This window comes from Notolepis coatsorum (assembly GCF_963971535.1).
Source record: "Notolepis coatsorum genome assembly, chromosome: 20".
Lineage (NCBI taxonomy): Eukaryota > Metazoa > Chordata > Actinopteri > Aulopiformes > Paralepididae > Notolepis > Notolepis coatsorum.
In genome coordinates, this window is record NC_140184.1 from 30,055,858 (window position 1) to 30,073,056 (window position 17,199).

The 17,199-nt window shown below is 42.0% G+C and overlaps 1 protein-coding gene across 1 annotated transcript in view; it reads right to left on the reverse strand.

The window, feature by feature from the left end:
* nnt2 (nicotinamide nucleotide transhydrogenase 2) overlaps positions 1 to 17,199 on the reverse strand; it is a 39,306-nt gene continuing 22,107 nt past the window's right edge. Inside the window, exons 15-22 of the mRNA XM_084337739.1 lie at positions 16,575 to 16,808; positions 15,324 to 15,484; positions 14,821 to 15,000; positions 14,384 to 14,543; positions 2,028 to 2,109; positions 1,037 to 1,155; positions 628 to 743; positions 1 to 372 (exon numbers count right to left, since the gene is read on the reverse strand). Coding sequence (XP_084193865.1) covers positions 226 to 372; positions 628 to 743; positions 1,037 to 1,155; positions 2,028 to 2,109; positions 14,384 to 14,543; positions 14,821 to 15,000; positions 15,324 to 15,484; positions 16,575 to 16,808 — 1,199 coding nt within the window. The 3' untranslated portion in view covers positions 1 to 225. The remainder of the gene's footprint in view (positions 373 to 627; positions 744 to 1,036; positions 1,156 to 2,027; positions 2,110 to 14,383; positions 14,544 to 14,820; positions 15,001 to 15,323; positions 15,485 to 16,574; positions 16,809 to 17,199) is intronic.

Below are 17,199 nucleotides of genomic sequence, written 5' to 3' on the forward strand. Positions count from 1 at the left end.
CATAATTTTATTTACATCAGTATGCTACTAGGGTAAATTATTTTTTACCTCAAGTTGAAAGTGGTAAGAATCTTTGTTTTGATACATTGCATTATAAACAATTAGTGAAGATCCAGTACATCTCTATTCTCCAAGAGAAAAAAAACATCCTGCACTCAAACTGAAAAGACATGTGGATTGAAGATGAATAAATACACAATGGTAAGCTGATGGGGATGTTAGCTCCTAGTAGTAGGCCTCTCTGATCTTGGCCTGCAGGTTGTCACAAGTCTTCTTGGCGTCTCCCAACAACATGGCTGTGTTTGGCTTGTAGAAAATGGGGTTATCCACTGCAGCATAGCCAACACCCAGTGTACGCTTCATCACAATCACCTGTAGTGCAGAGGAACAGGACAGGGTTATACTAGTCACCCACTGCCACATGGTCATAAACTCCAATCCATAATAGTAATGCCAGTAATCAAATTGATAATCTGCAATTAATTTAAAAAAATAAATGCTATTGTAATTATAAAATGAATTTCAAAGAAACATGTATCAGCATCAAAAGGTAGTCGACACGCAGTGGGAAGTGCACCGGTCACATGTGTACATTGCTTGTCATGAGAGGAACCCATTATTACCCACCTGTTTGGACTTCCAGACCTCCAGGACCGGCATGCCGGCGATGATGGAGTTGGGATCCTCCTGAGCTGCGGAGTTCACCGTGTCATTGGCACCGATGACCAACGTCAGGTCCGTCTCTGTGGGTGACACAACGCACATTAAAATCAATGAAGGAACAGTCAAAATAACCCTGAGGAAGTGTACTGCGATTGCCTATTGGGTTACCCTACACGCCGCACTTCTCACTCTCCCGCTGTCATAAACAGAACCATGTGTGGAGACTGCATGCCTGGTCGCTACGAAAACAGTCTGTTGCCCCGATACATGGCATGTCTAAACATCATTATGCAATCAACATTAGGTTGCTCCTCCTCAGATGGATGAAAGGAGGTGTATTTATTACACACATTCTGATTTAGTGAAGGTTTACCTTTGAAGTCTTCATTGATCTCGTCCATCTCCAGGACCACATCATAGGGAACACCAGCCTCAGCCAGAAGCACGTTCAGCTGGCCTGGCATACGACCTGCGACCGGATGAATACCAAACCTAACACACACAACATATATTTTTTAGTCTGCAAGCCCAGAGTTAGTCAACCTTCTTAGTGGTGAACCTCGGAAACAAACAAGTACTTTCTACCTTCTGATCAAACGACACCCAAATCATTCAGTTTTTCATTTGATTTAGATGGAATTGGAAGTTTAATCAAGAGTTTTATGGGAAGAAAGAAACTCATTTAGGTTAGATTGGTTTTCAAACTCAAAAATGCCATTACAAATCATTGTTAACCCTTTCACTACCACACTACAAAGGGTTAACTGTCTGTAGTGGTAGTAAAAGGTTAACAGTCTGTAGTGTGGTAGTGAAAGGGTTAAGTGTGGACTATGAAGCCAAGGTCAAATAAACCAGAGGGCAGAATATGAAGGGAACGTACTGGCAAAGCCAAATTCCGTTCTCCAGTTTTATTTGACCGTGGCCTCATAATACACAGTACAGGGTTCCCACAGACATTGCAAAATGAAATTCAAGGACTTTCAAGTACTTTTCCAAGCACTATTTTTCATTTTAAAAAAGGATACAATTCCCTATTTATGGCTTAAAACCAATTTCCGATAATTAGTTACACTAAATAAAAAAAATATATATTTCTTGATTCGGAACAATTTGATCATGGATGAACTAAACTTTCAATGCGAATGGTTGATTTGAAAGTACTTTTTAAGCAACTTGATAAAGAATTGGCTGTTTTCAAGGAATTCCAGGCCTTGACTTTTTTTGGTCAAAGATCAAGCACTTCAAGGACCTTGTGCAAACTCTGTTTATAATGTCATTCTTACTGGATCCAGTACAACGGATAGGAATGTGTAAATATTGATTAATGACCACATTGCTATAATGAAAATGAGGGGATGGTTCACCTGACAGTCTTGCCCTGTTCCTTCAACATCTTCACCATGTCTGCAATGGGATACTGGGCCTTGGCCGCACACAGACCCCAACCTACACACACAAACATAACAAACGCATGTGGCGAATTATTTAACGCCACCTTCTTTCAGGGTTCCCACAGACATTGAACAATTTAATTCAAGGACTTGCAAGTACTTTTCCAAGCACTATTTTTTCATTTTAAAAGGATACAATTAACTTTTAAATGCAGTTTTCTTATTGAAAGAAAACCGGATCCAATACTCCCGACAATTAGTTACACTTTAGATAAAAAAAACATTTCTTGATTCAGAACAATTTTATCATGGATGAACAACTTTCAATGCGAATGTTTGATTTCAACATTGTTAAAAAATGGGCTGTTTTTTTTCCAGGCCTTGATTTCTTGGGTAAAAAATCAAGCACTTTAAGCACTTCAAGGACCTTGTGCGAACCCTGTTCTTTGTATATTGATGCATTTGCAATGTGTCGGTGGTATTACCATTTTTGAGTGGCATTTGATTAAGATTTTCAATCATCCTCTACACACCTAGTCTATTTGCCATCCCATAGAGCCCCATTGTGAACCCGGAAATTTCTGAACCACCAAAGTTTTATGATGGATATGGATAGTACGGATCCCCAGCACTCAGAAACTGCCGGATGCTAAGTTGTAAATGTTGGGCAACTTTTTTTATTCGCATACTTAGCACACATTTGCATAATCGCCTAAATGGCCAAATCTCAGAAACTACTTGATCAATTTCAACAATGTTAGAGTTGTTTTGGGGGTTATTCGGTATACTGAATCCAGTTATGATACTTAAGAGAAGAAAAAAGTTTAAAAATTGCAATATTTACTGGAATTTACCAAATTTTGGTGCAATTTTTATGACTTTTCTGTTTATAAATGTTTCAGAAGATGCAGAATTTATAGATAATTTTCATGGAATGTTCAATTGTAAACAGAATGATAATAATAATAATAACTTTAATTTGTAGAGCGCCTAATAGACCACTACACTTCCGCGTTACATTGAAATCGGGGAGGAGATTGCGGGGGGAGCAAATGAATGAATGTGGATGAGAGCCGTGATGTAAGTGGTTGCATTCCTAATCGATCAGAACTAAATCGGCAGAGAAAAAGCCCATTTTTAAGCACCTATTCCCAATGCACATGCCCAGATTGCCCATGGATGGAACAGTCCAGGGCGGGTGTGCGTGGCGTCACAATCCGTGGGCAATCTGCGCATGTGCATAGGTGCTTAAAAATGGGCTTTTTCTCTGCCGATTTAGGAATGGGTCGCGCAGTGTTCAGGAGATTCAGGCGCATACAAGTCTATTTTGATCATGTCTCCAGCACCCCCACACCCGTAGCTGCAATCATTTACATCACGGCTCTCATCCACATTCATTAATTTGCTCCCCCCGCTATCTCCTCCCCGATTTCAGAATCCCGGAAGACTATTGTTGATGAGTTGTTATGAAGAGCTGGCTACAATCCAGGAACAAAGAGATACAATGGTATATCTTCCTCATTCCTGGTTGTGTCTGTGTGAAATCTCTCCCCAAACAGTTTCAAATGTTCTCGAGGTCATGTCCTACAAAGTATCCTCTATACAGTCTGCCCCATTGTTCTGACCAGGATTATTACGTTCCTTTTGGCCTCCTTGCTGACGTGGACGAGAAACCCATCTATAGGCCTAGTTATCAAATTCTTGGTTTGCAATGGTTTTGCACCTTGTGGGTAAATAAAAACCCAGTTTTCATCTACAACTCCTGTTTCCTCATTGTCTCACTGCTTGGTCCCTAACAAGGAGAAATTGGCATTCTAAACACTCTGTGCAAGGCCTCTATTAGGCGGTAAATTGTTCTTTGTTTTCACAATGTGTGCTCTCTATCGTATCGAGATACATATTCCATGTGTATGGAATAACACACCTTTAACATTCACTTTAAACACTTTTTAACACTACACCATATTGTAATGTACATGTACCTTATATGTGACAAATAAGCTGGTCAGGAAGGCCAGTAACATGGTGGGAGTGGAGCTAGACTCTTCCTCTGTCAGAGAGGAAGAGCCTTGCTAAGCTCCACGCCATCATGGACAACCCCTCCCACACGCTATACACAGACTTGGCTGATAGAAGGAGCATGTTTAGTGTTAGACTAAGACTCCCTAGATGCAACACTGAATGGCACAGGAAGTCCTTAATTCCAACAACCATCAGAGTATACAACGCATCACTGTGCCTCACTGCCTCACCACAGAGTGACAGTACAAACTCTGGTAATCTTCCTGGACTTTTGACTTCTTATTTTTACATATACACTTAAACGTTTTTATTAAAGAAATTCTACATTTATTACTGTAAATGTTACTGTATATTTTTGGCTGTATATTTTAGAATGTATATATTTTAGAATGTATATCCCGGACTGTATTTTTATTGTTATTTGTGATTTTTGACTACCTAAACTTTACGCAACATAGGGGAGGAGCAAACATAGCTTGCATAGCAGCCTTCTAAACTCTAATTTGAAAATTAACTTGAAGAAAAGGTTTTCTGCCAGTGAAGTTGTCACAGATATTTGACGGTGAAAGTGACATAGGAGAGAATGTGTCTGAGACCCCGATTATGAGGTGTCCTCCTCTGATGAGAATGGGACCCTTAGTGCAGATGCTCCTGTTGTCTCTCAACCACAAGCAGACACGTTACTTTCCAAAAACGGAAAGTTATCATGGGACCACTCCCCACTTGAACAACATAATATATATTATGTATGTATAATTGGGTGGGTGGGAAGGAGTAGGGGTAATGTTTTATTTAAATGGTTATTTAGGTAATCAACAAAGTAACATGAAGCACCTGAAACATACATTTGGGTAACACTTTTGATTATAATCATTTTCTGGAGGTTTAAACTGCTGGGGTCAAAATGTCGCCAAGGATAAAGAGTGTAAAGTAAATTTGAGGATAACAGGAGGGTTAACAAAACCATTTCAAATAATTTCAGCATCCCGAATAACCCCCAAAACCACTCCAACATTGTTGAAATTGACCAAGTAGTTTCCGAGATTTGTCCATTTAGGTGATTATGCAAATGTGGCTAATTATGCAAATAAAAAAAGTTGCCCAACATGTACAACTTAGCATCCGGCAGTTTCTAAGTGCTGGTGACCCATACTATCCATATCTATCATAAAAGTTTGGTGGTTCCAAAATTTCCGGGTTCATTGTGTTGGCAAATAGACTAACCTGACAAAACACATGTTCCTTGAGAGGATCACACTACTGCAACACATGCAACATAGTTTGATTGTCCTCCAAACCTATATTTCAAACCAAGCTAGGGATACCAGTACCAGACATTAGTATCCGAGAATGTATCCGTTACAAAAATACCAAGAGCTATGTGTAACATGTCAGAAGTCAAAGCAAAGCCACTTGATTTTCTGTATTCTTTTGGGTAGCATGTTAGATCTCTCTAATGGTGGAATTGGGATAGTATCTCAATAATTTTGTGTCATACGAATCGTTATTTACTGTGAAAATGTGACAGTGGGTGTATCCCTTCACTAAACGACACAGAAACAGCAGAGTCTCAATAAATCTTGGTAAAACGGTTACTATTCTTCCTGCATTCCTTCCTCCCTAATCACCCCATATATTCCTCTCTGTATTCAATCATATGGGTTCATCAGTCTGGGAGACATTATTGAAAGGAAACCCCTTTTCTCCCAGAACTCTGTGTGCGTGTGCTTGGGGGGCCCCTTCGTGCAAAGAGCCCCCATTTCCTGTGTCTGAGGAGTAACCCCTGTCTAACCCCAGTGGTCAGGTATCTTGTAGAGTAACCCCCGTCTAACCCCAGTGGTCGGGTATCTTGTGGAGTAACCCCCGTCTAACCCCAGTGGTCAGGTATCTTGTGGAGTAACCCCCGTCTAACCCCAGTGGTCAGGTATCTTGTGGAGTTCAATGTTTCCTTTTGCAGCAGTACATTAAACCCCTAATCAAGTCCCCCATCAGAGCAGTCACCCCCCCCCCCCCCCCCCCCTAACCCATATCCCCGGTTTCAAGGGACAGTCTTACGTTTCCCAGTTGGTGGTCCTCCACTGTGAACACATCTGCCTCTGTACATCGTTGCTCTCATGACTTTTGCCCGTTCCTGGTAATGATCACACCAGCGTGTCACACCACACAGCCGTCCTGGTATTTGTTTGGCCCATCAGAGGCTGGAGTCTTTCTGTGGTCAGGTGACTCAATGAGACAGTGACCAGACTCCTCGGGTTTCAAAGCCAATTTTGGGTTTACAATTTCACGAAGCAAGAGAAACTTGCAATCATTCACTTTTCTCAGACATAAAATGTTTTTATTTTACCATCAAAAAAGCACTAAAGATCTAGTGCACTGTACTGTTTGCATCTGTGTGTGCGTGTGCGTGTGTGTGTGTGTATGGCATGTACATGTGTGTGGTGGCGTGGGGGTGATTCACCTGACTGACATAGGCGGAATCATGTCTGAACAAACAGCTCCCTCTCTTGGTGACCATGTGTACTTGTTTTCTACACCCTTATCAATCAGCCCATGATCCCGAATGTCTCCCCAGGGTCCTGTGATGAATAGTTTTATTTCGGTCTTTGTTTACACATAAATCAAAAACACACATGTGTGGACTTTCAAAAGGAAAAGAAAAAAAAATCACAAATGTACATATTCAAAGTAAGCTCACACACAAAATCCAAACTCAATGACCGAAAAAAGGAATAGGCTGAAGCACATGCTTATTTTTGCCTATCCTTTACAATTCTTAAAAACTAAATATACTTTAATATAAGAAAGACAATTTTAAAATATGCTGCAAGATATTTTTTTTTCTTTTTCTTTAAGAGAAAAAAGAAAAGAGAAAATAAATGTTTGATGTTTTACTCAAAACTGTACTCCTGAATTATTTTATCCTTCAGGGCCTTTTTAAATCTCCCCTGAGAGGTACACAACTTCAACCCGTCACTAAGACTATTCCACAATTTAACTCCCAAAATTTAAAACACATCTAGCTTTTACATTAGTTCTTACCTTTTTATATGTTTTAAGAATACACAACCCTCTTAAATTATACTTTCCTTCTCTTGGTTGAAAGAGACATTGAATACAAGCTGGTAGGTTCTTACTCTTAGCACGAAAAATTATCCAAGGTTTTTATTTAAACCATATCTACAAATTTTAATGTGCAGGACTTTATGAATAATGGATTTGTCGATTCAAGATAACTAGCTTTATTTATTATTCTAATAGCTCTTTTCTGTAGTTTAATAATAGGATCTATATTTGTTTTATAAACATTCCCCCTGTGCAGTAGGTATGGCGGGGCTTAGGAGCATAATGCGGCTGGTTGTAACGTGAGGCTGATTACATGGAGGAGACAATCAGGTCCTACATTATTAAATAGCATTCAATGATGTTCAAAAACCTTTTCCAGTACTATTTCTGTTTTAAAAGACTCAACATGAAACAAGTGAAATCACTGAGGCCAAGTGATTGTTTAGTGTAAAAAATTTTGTGCATTCCATGTGCTTTTAAGGTTATTATTTTGCTAGAATGCCTCCGTTTCCATATATCCATGTTTGACTTGTTTTTTGCAAAACCTTTTAGCACATTTGAGTAAACACAGTTAGATAAATCTGTAAAATCAAGTTTTCCATGGGCAATAATGCAGAGGGGCCTCTTTAAGCCTCTGAGAACTGCAGGATCGCTTGCCATTATTGTTTTTCAGAGGCTGTAGTGGGTTCAGTTTTAAAGCTAGAGTGAAGATACTGGCATGTGAAACTAGACGACTAGAATGAGGAGTCGATGGGGGGCTGGGACAGGACCTTTTGAATGAACAAAATCAGGCTGCGTTAAAACAACGGTAGTCACATTATTTGGCATCTCATTTCATCATTGTTCTTCCACCTAGCCAGCCATGACCAGCACCTCACTAACGTCTTGGAATGCGTGGGGCCTAAATATTCCTCATCAACGCTCAACACTATGGACTTCCTGCAGAGGAGAAAGATAGCTGTTGCTCTTTTTCAATAATCGTATTTACTAGGGGTGGGACGATACATCGATCCAGATCGATACATCGATGTAATTATCAACAATCGAATCGGATCGATGCGATGTAATAAGATCGATTCATATCGATACTCTTATTTTGAAAATCCTGTGGCGAGTCTCATATCCGCCCAAGAACAACAGCAGTAGCTCCGTGTGTGTAGATGTTACAGCATAGCATTCTCCCTTTCTGTGTGTGTGTGTGCGCGCGTCTTTGGAAAGACCAGATGAGGTCAGAGGAGTTTGATGTTTAAATGTTATTTAAACATAAACAATATAATACATAATAAATGTAGGCCTATACATGATCATGCAACATCAACAAATTGTTGTAGGAACAGTTTGGGAGAGGGAGGTTGTGAGTTTTGAGTTCCAAAAAATTTAGCTTAAAGTTTAAAGCTCAATATATAAAAACGTGGCACTTTACAGTGAACAGGAGGTCTATTTGTATTAAAAACAATAGATTGATTTTCCTTTAAATGTCTGGAAGAGCTAAAAAAATACAAACGTCAAATGATATTTTCATTACCTTTTTTTTGTTGATCTAAATGTTACTGATTGTGTTAAATGGGCATATGATATCATCTCATATCGATTGCAGGCACCTGAATCTAATCGTATCGTATCGTGAGAGACTTTGTGATATCGGCAAATATCGTATCGTTGTCCAAAGAATCGATATCGTATCGTATCATGATGAAACTGGTGATTCCCACCCCTAGTATTTACTGAGTGAAGACATTTGCAGATTACAGAATAAATCCCATCTTGTTTATAGTTTCCTCATCAAATACAAAGAAACAAGGGAGTAGTGATTGTTGTCAAACGCTGCTTTAAATTTGATTTGGGATCTGTAAAAGGACTCTTAAGAGTTGCTTACATAAAAACGATGATAAATGGCAAGAAACTAGCAACTGCGATAGTGGGATGTATAAAGGACAGTGACGAGAGGGAATACTGGGAACTGGTAGTGGACTTCGTCACATGGTGCAATAAAAACCACCTGCAGCTAAATGTGGCGAAGACCAAGGAACTGGTTGTGGAGCTGGGGGGGGGAGGAGGAATGCACCTGTGACCCCCGTTTCCATCAGGGGAGTTGATGTGGACATGGTTGAGGTGTACAAATATCTTGGTGTGCACATCGACAACAAACTGAATGGGTCAAAACACGCAGAGGCACTGTACAAGAAGGGCCAGAGCCGACTCCTTCAATGTCTGTACAAGGATGTTGAGGATGTTCTATGAGTCGGTGGTGGCGGGCGCCTTCTTGTACGCTGTGACCTGCTGGGGCAGCGGACTGAGAGCGGGGGACACAAACAGGCTGGATAAGCTGGTCAGGAAGGCCAGTAGCGTGGTTGGGGTGGAGCTGGACTCCCTAGCGAGGGTGGCGGAGAGGAGGAGCCTTGCTAAGCTCCAGGTCATCAGGGAAAACCCCTCCCACCCACTATACACAGACTTGGCTGACAGGAGGAGCATGTTCAGTGCTAGGCTCACACTACCCAAATGCAGCACTGAACGGCACAGGAAGTCCTTCATTCCAACAGCCATCAGACTATACAATGCATCACTGTGCCTCACTGCATCACTGAGCACAGAGTGGCAGTTACCATCTTCCTGGACTTAGTTTGAAACAGCACTGTGCAATATTACACCTACTGTAGACCTCAGTATATTTTTACTGTATTTATTTACTGTATATTTTATTCCATTTTTATTCTATTTTACTCTACTCTTATCCTAGGCAACTTGATTTGATTCGTTTTATTATTCTAATTCGTAACCTGTTCTGTCTAAATGTTTAAATGGTGAGCGATTTGCAGTGTCAAATTTCCCACGGGATAATAGAAGTATTTCTATTCTATTCTATATCGGTGTATTATGGTACAAGATTTCTATGACCATTTAACTAATGTACTGCAATGCTAGAATCGTCTGAACACAGTCTAATAATAGGAGGTGATTTCAATGCGGACTAATGAGTAGTTGTAGATGTTTGGCAGACAGAGAATCCATCATTGAGGGAATTCACCTGCTATTCGGCACGGCATGAAAGGTTCATCAGGGACAAAACTATTGGATTTTCTTCCAGTCTACATGAATCCAAACTGAAACATAATCCAGTCTACATGAATCCAAAACATAATCCAGTCTACATGAATCCAAACTAACATAATCCAGTCTACATGAATCCAAATTTAAACATAATCCAGTCTATATGAATCCAAACTGAAACATAATCAAGTCTACATGAATCCAAACTGAAACATAATCCAGTCTACATGAATCCAAACAGAAACATAATCCAGTCTACATAAATCCAAACTGAAACATAATCCAGTGTACATAAATCCAAACTGAAACATAATCCAGTCTACATAAATGCAAACTGAAACATATCCATTAATTGGAAAAGAAAATGGCCGAAACAGAGAGCTGCATGGCTTTGGTCTAGTTCTGAAAAGAGAATTATTGAATAAAGAACGTAACCAATCACCCAGGACTAGACAAAATCATTAGGATTAACCGGGGGAAAAGGTGCCCCTTAAAAGGGTATAATGGTGGAATTATCATTAAAAACAATGTAGACTCATACATACATAGTCCCTCTAGTCTCAACAATCATCACTTAAAGGAACACGCCAACTTTTGGGGAAATTGGGTAGAGCTTACTTGCCATCTACCCCGGAGTTAGACAAGCAGATACATACTCTGTGCATGCATTCAGAGTAGGGAACACCCGCACTGTTAGCCTAGCGTAGCGTCATTCACTGGAAGTAGGGCTGCCCAGTTAGCCTAGTTCCCAACACGAAATACACTCCAATACTTTCCTGTAAACATGTTGTGACCTGTGTATTTACCCATTTTTTTAATTTATTTATTTGATATTTTCGTTTTTTAAGCAGATATACTCTGAATTTTTTTTTGCCGAACCACTGCTGCCTGGGTGCAGTGATTTCATGCATCACCTCCAAAGCCCTGTTGTAACTTCCATCAATAAAACCAATGTGACAAGCTAGCGACAAGACTAACCTGACTAACAAGACAGCCTTCCATCTAAAAACATAACTAGACACTCTCCCTTCAATTTTCTTTTTTTCTCCCTTCTTTTTCCATTTTTCTCCCCTCCCAATGTTAGTCGTTATGCCAATTTCCAATCCCCTTCCTGGTCGTTGCGCACTCTACCCCCTACCGTCGGTCTGGGAGGGCGGAGACTATCACATGCTTCCTCCGACACATGTGTACCCAGCCACCACTTCTTTTCACCTGGCAGCGCGGACTCTCACTGAGAGAGTGTAACGTGTGGAAGGTCACACTACCTCCCTCCAGATCCTTCCCTCGCTGTGCAGGCGCCCCGACCGAACTGTAGGAGTCGCTGTTTACAACGACCCAGACCCACCCACCGGCTTCCCTCCCGCTGACTCTGCCAATCGAGCCAGTATGACGGCCGGCCAAGCCAGAGGCAACGCTGACAGCCGGATTCGATACCAGTGTCTCTTGCGTTGGTGACGAGTGCTTAGTCCGCTGCGCCACCCAGCCGCCTGCTCCCTTCAATTCTTACACTTTGAATGCCCATAACGAGATATTTCAGGTTATCAGCCCGCGGGTTGAATGCCCATAACGAGAATATTCGTTTCTCGTTTTTTTTTTATATTAGCGATCTGAATTCATATTTCATCAACCGAGTCTACCGTTGGTAAATCAGCCACCCCAGGCGCTCAGATATGAAAAAAGCGCCCCCTATTGTCTCCCAGATGGTAATTCACCCTTTTGGATTGGACTCAATGAAAATGCATGAGAAAAAAAAACCCGGAATCCACATTTTACTTCTCACGCATGTACCCGGAGCCGATCAGCTTCATGCTGGACCCTCAGCACAGCGTGGTTACTGTGTTTTACAGTATACGCGTGGGATCAATAAAAGGATCGATTTTTGGAATGGCGATCAGGAATTGGAATAATCCATTTGGATACCATCTGATCTCAGGTAAGGAATCTATTTTACCAGTCTTAGGATAATCAGACCTTTTTTCACAGAGATATAAGCTTTCCCCCTATATGTGATATGGCTGTTTTGACTGTGCGAGTGATCAGGAAATAAGAGAATCGATTTACAGCTTGCAGCACCATCGTGCATACGTACACATATACTATCGATAATCTAGCGTTTATATGAAAACAATTCATAAATAGGCCGAACAATGACAACGTTCTAGAATATTACAGTACATCAGCGTTTATCATGGAATCTTTTTTTTCCCCGTGAAAACGAGGGCTTTTCAAAATGCTATAAAACGGAAATGAAGCGATAAAAAAACAATCCGCTTCGACAATGTTGACTGGAAATGGGTCATTGATAATGCGACAGGGAGATTAGACACATAGCCATAATTTAAAACATAGATTAGGCGATATTAATGCTAACATTGCAGTGGATGGTGGGCATTCAAGCACTAAATGTGCGCCCCCTGCTGGGCACTGAAAGTGTAAAGAAAAATTCTATTCTTAAGAGATTTTCAGCTCAAATCTTTCTATAGTGTAGCTTAACACTTTGAGTGCCACGCCGGGTTTTCCTTTTTACCCCCTTGATGCCACGGTCCACTTCAATGTTAACGTTAATATCGCCTAATCTATGTTTTAAATTATGGCTATGTGTCTAATCTGCCCGTCGCTTATCAAAGAACACTTTTCCAGTCAGTGCTGTCAAGGCAGACTGGTTTTTTATCGCTTCATTTCCGTTTCAGAGAATTTTGAAAAGCACCCGTTTTGAAATAAAAAACAGTTCATTCTAGACCATTCTGTGATAATCGTCTTTTACTGGAATATTCCAGAACGTTGATATTCGTCGGCCTATTTATGAATAGTTTTCAAATAAACGCTAGATGATCAATATTATACGTGCATGCAAGCACATTCGCGCCGCGCACGGATAATCGCCGTGTTCATTTCCTCTTGGACTTTTCCAGTGAAACCGAAAGAGCCCATTTCACAAAACAGCCTATATCTTCATCAAAATTAGTCTGATTATCCTAACACTGATAACATAGATTCCTTACCTGACATCAGATGGTATCCAACTGGTATATTCCAATTCCTGATCACCATTCGAAAAAATCGATAAGTGTATGGATCCAACGTGATACAGTAGTACACATGATTCCGCGGGGCTGAGAGGCTCCAGAATGAACTGTGGTAACCCCGGCTGGATCAGTGGACTGGAAAATGTGGAGTACCGGATTTTTTTCCCCATCCATTTTCATTGAGTCCATTCCAAAATCCCTTATGTCAGCTTTTTTCCACATATGATCGCCAGCGGTGCTCGGGTATACTCGGGTAGGCTCGCGTGATGCAATATGATTTTAGATCGCTTAAAAAATCCGAGAAATCTCATGAGTGGCTTTCAACATAACTATCGGAAACCCGAGATATCTCGTGTGTGGCAGTGAAAGTGTTAATGTAGTATTTGAGGGACTTTTAACCATGTTTATAAATTCTTGAGTTGGTTAGATTTTGCACCAAATCTGTGTAACAAGTGGCATCAACCCAACAGTTGCTGCAACAATTTACAAGATATAATCTACTGTTGACCTGCTAGAAAAGACAGAACGGGTAGGTCTCTAAGGGTTAAAAATGGTTCTAGGGCAGGTGTCTTAAGGGTTAAGGAACTTGTATGAACCTTGTTGACAGTCCAAATGCAGCATCTGGAGCACAGAGGGGGGATCAACACAGCCCTGGTGGAAGAGAGTCTGACAGCACAGGGTGTGTGCATGATCAGTCTCTCTGATGTGGACCCAGGACTCCCTCTCCTCCCGTCTCGCCTCCTGCCTGACTGTCTTCATGTCAGGGGTGACTTCCCCCCGAGCGGCAGGTTGGGCGGCCACTCTGTTCTACCATACTGTTATTATAGCTGATTACAGCTGGAACGCATCGACAGCCCTTTTAATATGTGTGTGTGAGTGTGTGTCTGTCTGTCCATCTGTATTTGTGTGTCTATGTGTGTCTGTGTCTCTCTTTGCCTGTCTGCGTTTCTGTGTCTCCATCTGTGAGCGTGTGTGTGCATCTCTCTCAGTCTATGTGTCTGTGTCTGTATGCATCTCTTTGCCCGTCTGTGTCTCCATCTGTGAGCGTGTGTCTCTGTGTGTGTGTGTGTGTGTGTGTGTGTGTGTGTGTGTATGAGTCTCTTTGCCTGTGTGTGTGTGTGTGCGTGCCTGTGTGTGTCTCTGTCTGTGAGCGTGTGCGTGTGTGTGTACCTGGTGTTATGATGATGCTGTTGGCCTCTCTAATCATCTCAATAGACTGGTCCACATTGACCTCAGTGTGAGTGCCAACTATCTCCATGGGCTTCCCCCCCGCTGTGGAGGTGGTACCAAAGCCACCCAGGATGACGTTGGGCAGGGAACGGTTCATCGCCTTGAAGGACAGAAGGAGAGGTGCAAACAACCCTCAGATACACAGTGATGGAGTGTTAAAGATTACAGTGGTTTTAGGGTAACTGTATCAGGTAAGCGTTCAATCATAGAGAAGTAGGCATTGCTAAATTGACTTTCAAAAACATTTTCTGCCTATATTTCTTGTTGTATTGTTCTATATGGTATACCATCTTGTATGTCAAACAATTTAAAACAAATAAGAAAAGAATGTGTCTGGTGTGCGTGTGCGTTTCCTCACTGTGTGTGTCTCTACTTACCACACACATGATGTAGGAGAGGATGGCACCAGAAGAGCCAATCAGAGCACCGACGATAGTCATGAGGTTGTTCTCCAGCAGGAAGCCCTCAGCGCACAGAGCCCAGCCGGAGTAGCTGTTCAACACTGTGATGACCACGGGCATGTCAGCGCCCCCGATGGCTGCTGTCAACGTCACACCCTGTGGGGGAAGAGCCAGAGTCGCTACCAAGATTGTGGTCAAGTAACAGGCAAGGGAAATAACAGACTAACCAACAAGCTGCCATTTAAATAGGAAGATCTGCTGAATGCCAATGAAATTTAATGAAAACATGAAAAGCCAATTACATTTCCATTCATCCAAGTTTGCAGAAGTCGCTTTCCAAAATCCAATCCAATAACAGGAGAAATACCGGATGAAACATATCAATATTCTGTGGGGAGGTTTAGTCTTTTATCGGCTATGATGCCGATCTCATTGATGATTTATTATGATTACGGTATATATTAATTGTTTTGTCGTACCATAATGGTGGAGAGCCCGGACACTCCCAGCAGACATCCCATGCCAGTGCCGTAGCTTGTGCTGAGCATGAAGGGCACCATGCCACCGATAGACGCTGCCAGCAGACTAGCATTCAACATGTGGCGTCCCGGCAACATCAGGGGGGCGGAGCTCAGAACGCCTGGAACCAATCAGAAGCATGAATCATGTGGCGCATCGGACCCGGTGTTTTGGGAGCATAGGAGTCAATCGTGGGGCTAACAGGTCCTTCTGGCCTGGAGGAAGCACATCTAGAGAAGAATATGTTCATAACGCCAACCTGTGCTGGGTGCATGACTGTGCTGGGTGCATGACTGTGCTGGGTGCATGACTGTGCTGGGTGCATGACTGTGCTGGGTGCATGACTGGCCTGGGTGCATGACTGTGCTGGGTGCATGACTGTGCTGGGTGCATGACTGTGCTGGGTGCATGACTGTGCTGGGTGCATGACTGTGCTGGGTGCATGACTGTGCTGGGTGCATGACTGTTATGGGTTGTGTGACGTATAGAATGATAATGGAAACGACACCTTTCTGGTTACAACAGTGGAACTGAGGAGCCAGGCCGCCGGCGGTACTTTTGCATCGCAGGGTTCTTATTCAACATGATAAAACATGTCAGCCGACTGTGGAGAGTCAGTGAGCCTATAGGAATGTCCCCCAAGTCCTGTGTCCAGACCACTAATGAGCCATCTGAAGAGTCTGTCCTCTCCACAGAAAGCTTCTGTCCTCGTCCCAGAAAGGTTCTCATGTGTTCCCCTTTATCAGTTAAACCACAATCAGCACTAGCACGCACACACAGACTAAACAGCCCTGTGTTTAAGAGAGGATCTTTGTTTTAACTGGATCAAACAATGTAATCAGCACCAGAGAACACGGAACACATTTGTGTATGTGGATGCTTGTGTGCGTGTTTGTCTGAACTGTATGTGTGTATGCGTGTTTGTCTGACCTGTATGTGTGTATTTGTGTATGTGGATGCTTGTGTGTTTGTCTGAACCGTATGTGTGTATTTGTGTATGTGGATGCTTGTGTGTTTGTCTGAACCGTATGTGTGTATTTGTGTGTGTGGATGCTTGTGTGTGTATTTGGCTGAACGGAAATATGAACTAGGATCAGATTTGCAAAAGGCACAATGTTGACGTTACAATACCTCAACACCGGTATACCATGTCTCGTACGTACAGTGCTGCCAGCATTTCATTTAGTTTTTAAAGAAAAAGATCCCAGTACCTTGAAGCTTGCCGTAGGCCACCAGTGACCCGCTGAATGTGACACCTCCGATGTAGGTGCCCAGGTAGGCTACGGTCTTGACCATGTTGGCCGCAGGGTGAGTGTCCAAGTGGGGATACTCAATCATGTATTCGGCAACACACGTGAGCACGGCTGCCAGACCCACCAGGCTGTGGAAGGCGGCCACCAACTGTGGCAGGTCTGAGATCTCAATACGTTTGGCAATGGTCAGGCCTGGAGAAACACACACACACACACAGTTAAGAGCCACAAAGGGGTACATCACAGTAAATCCATACATGTGGGAATATCCTATTACAACAGTGAATTTATTGTGTGGTGCTAAATCGTGCATCACACACACAATATTCTCATGCACCATGAGCAAGTATGAATACATGTAATACTAGAGTATATCTGGTGAAGAGTAGCATCTGTTCTCAATTACTCTCCTTATATTGGGCATTAGCTTCAAAAACAACCTAATAGTCCTGAGTCACGCTCCAAAGTGTGTTGTCAAAAAGCTAATAAAATAGTTTTTTCCAAAGGATAGGGTTACTAATTTCAGACCTAGTAAACGCACGCACTTGTGTGTGTGTGTGTGCATGTGTGAGAATAACGTCAT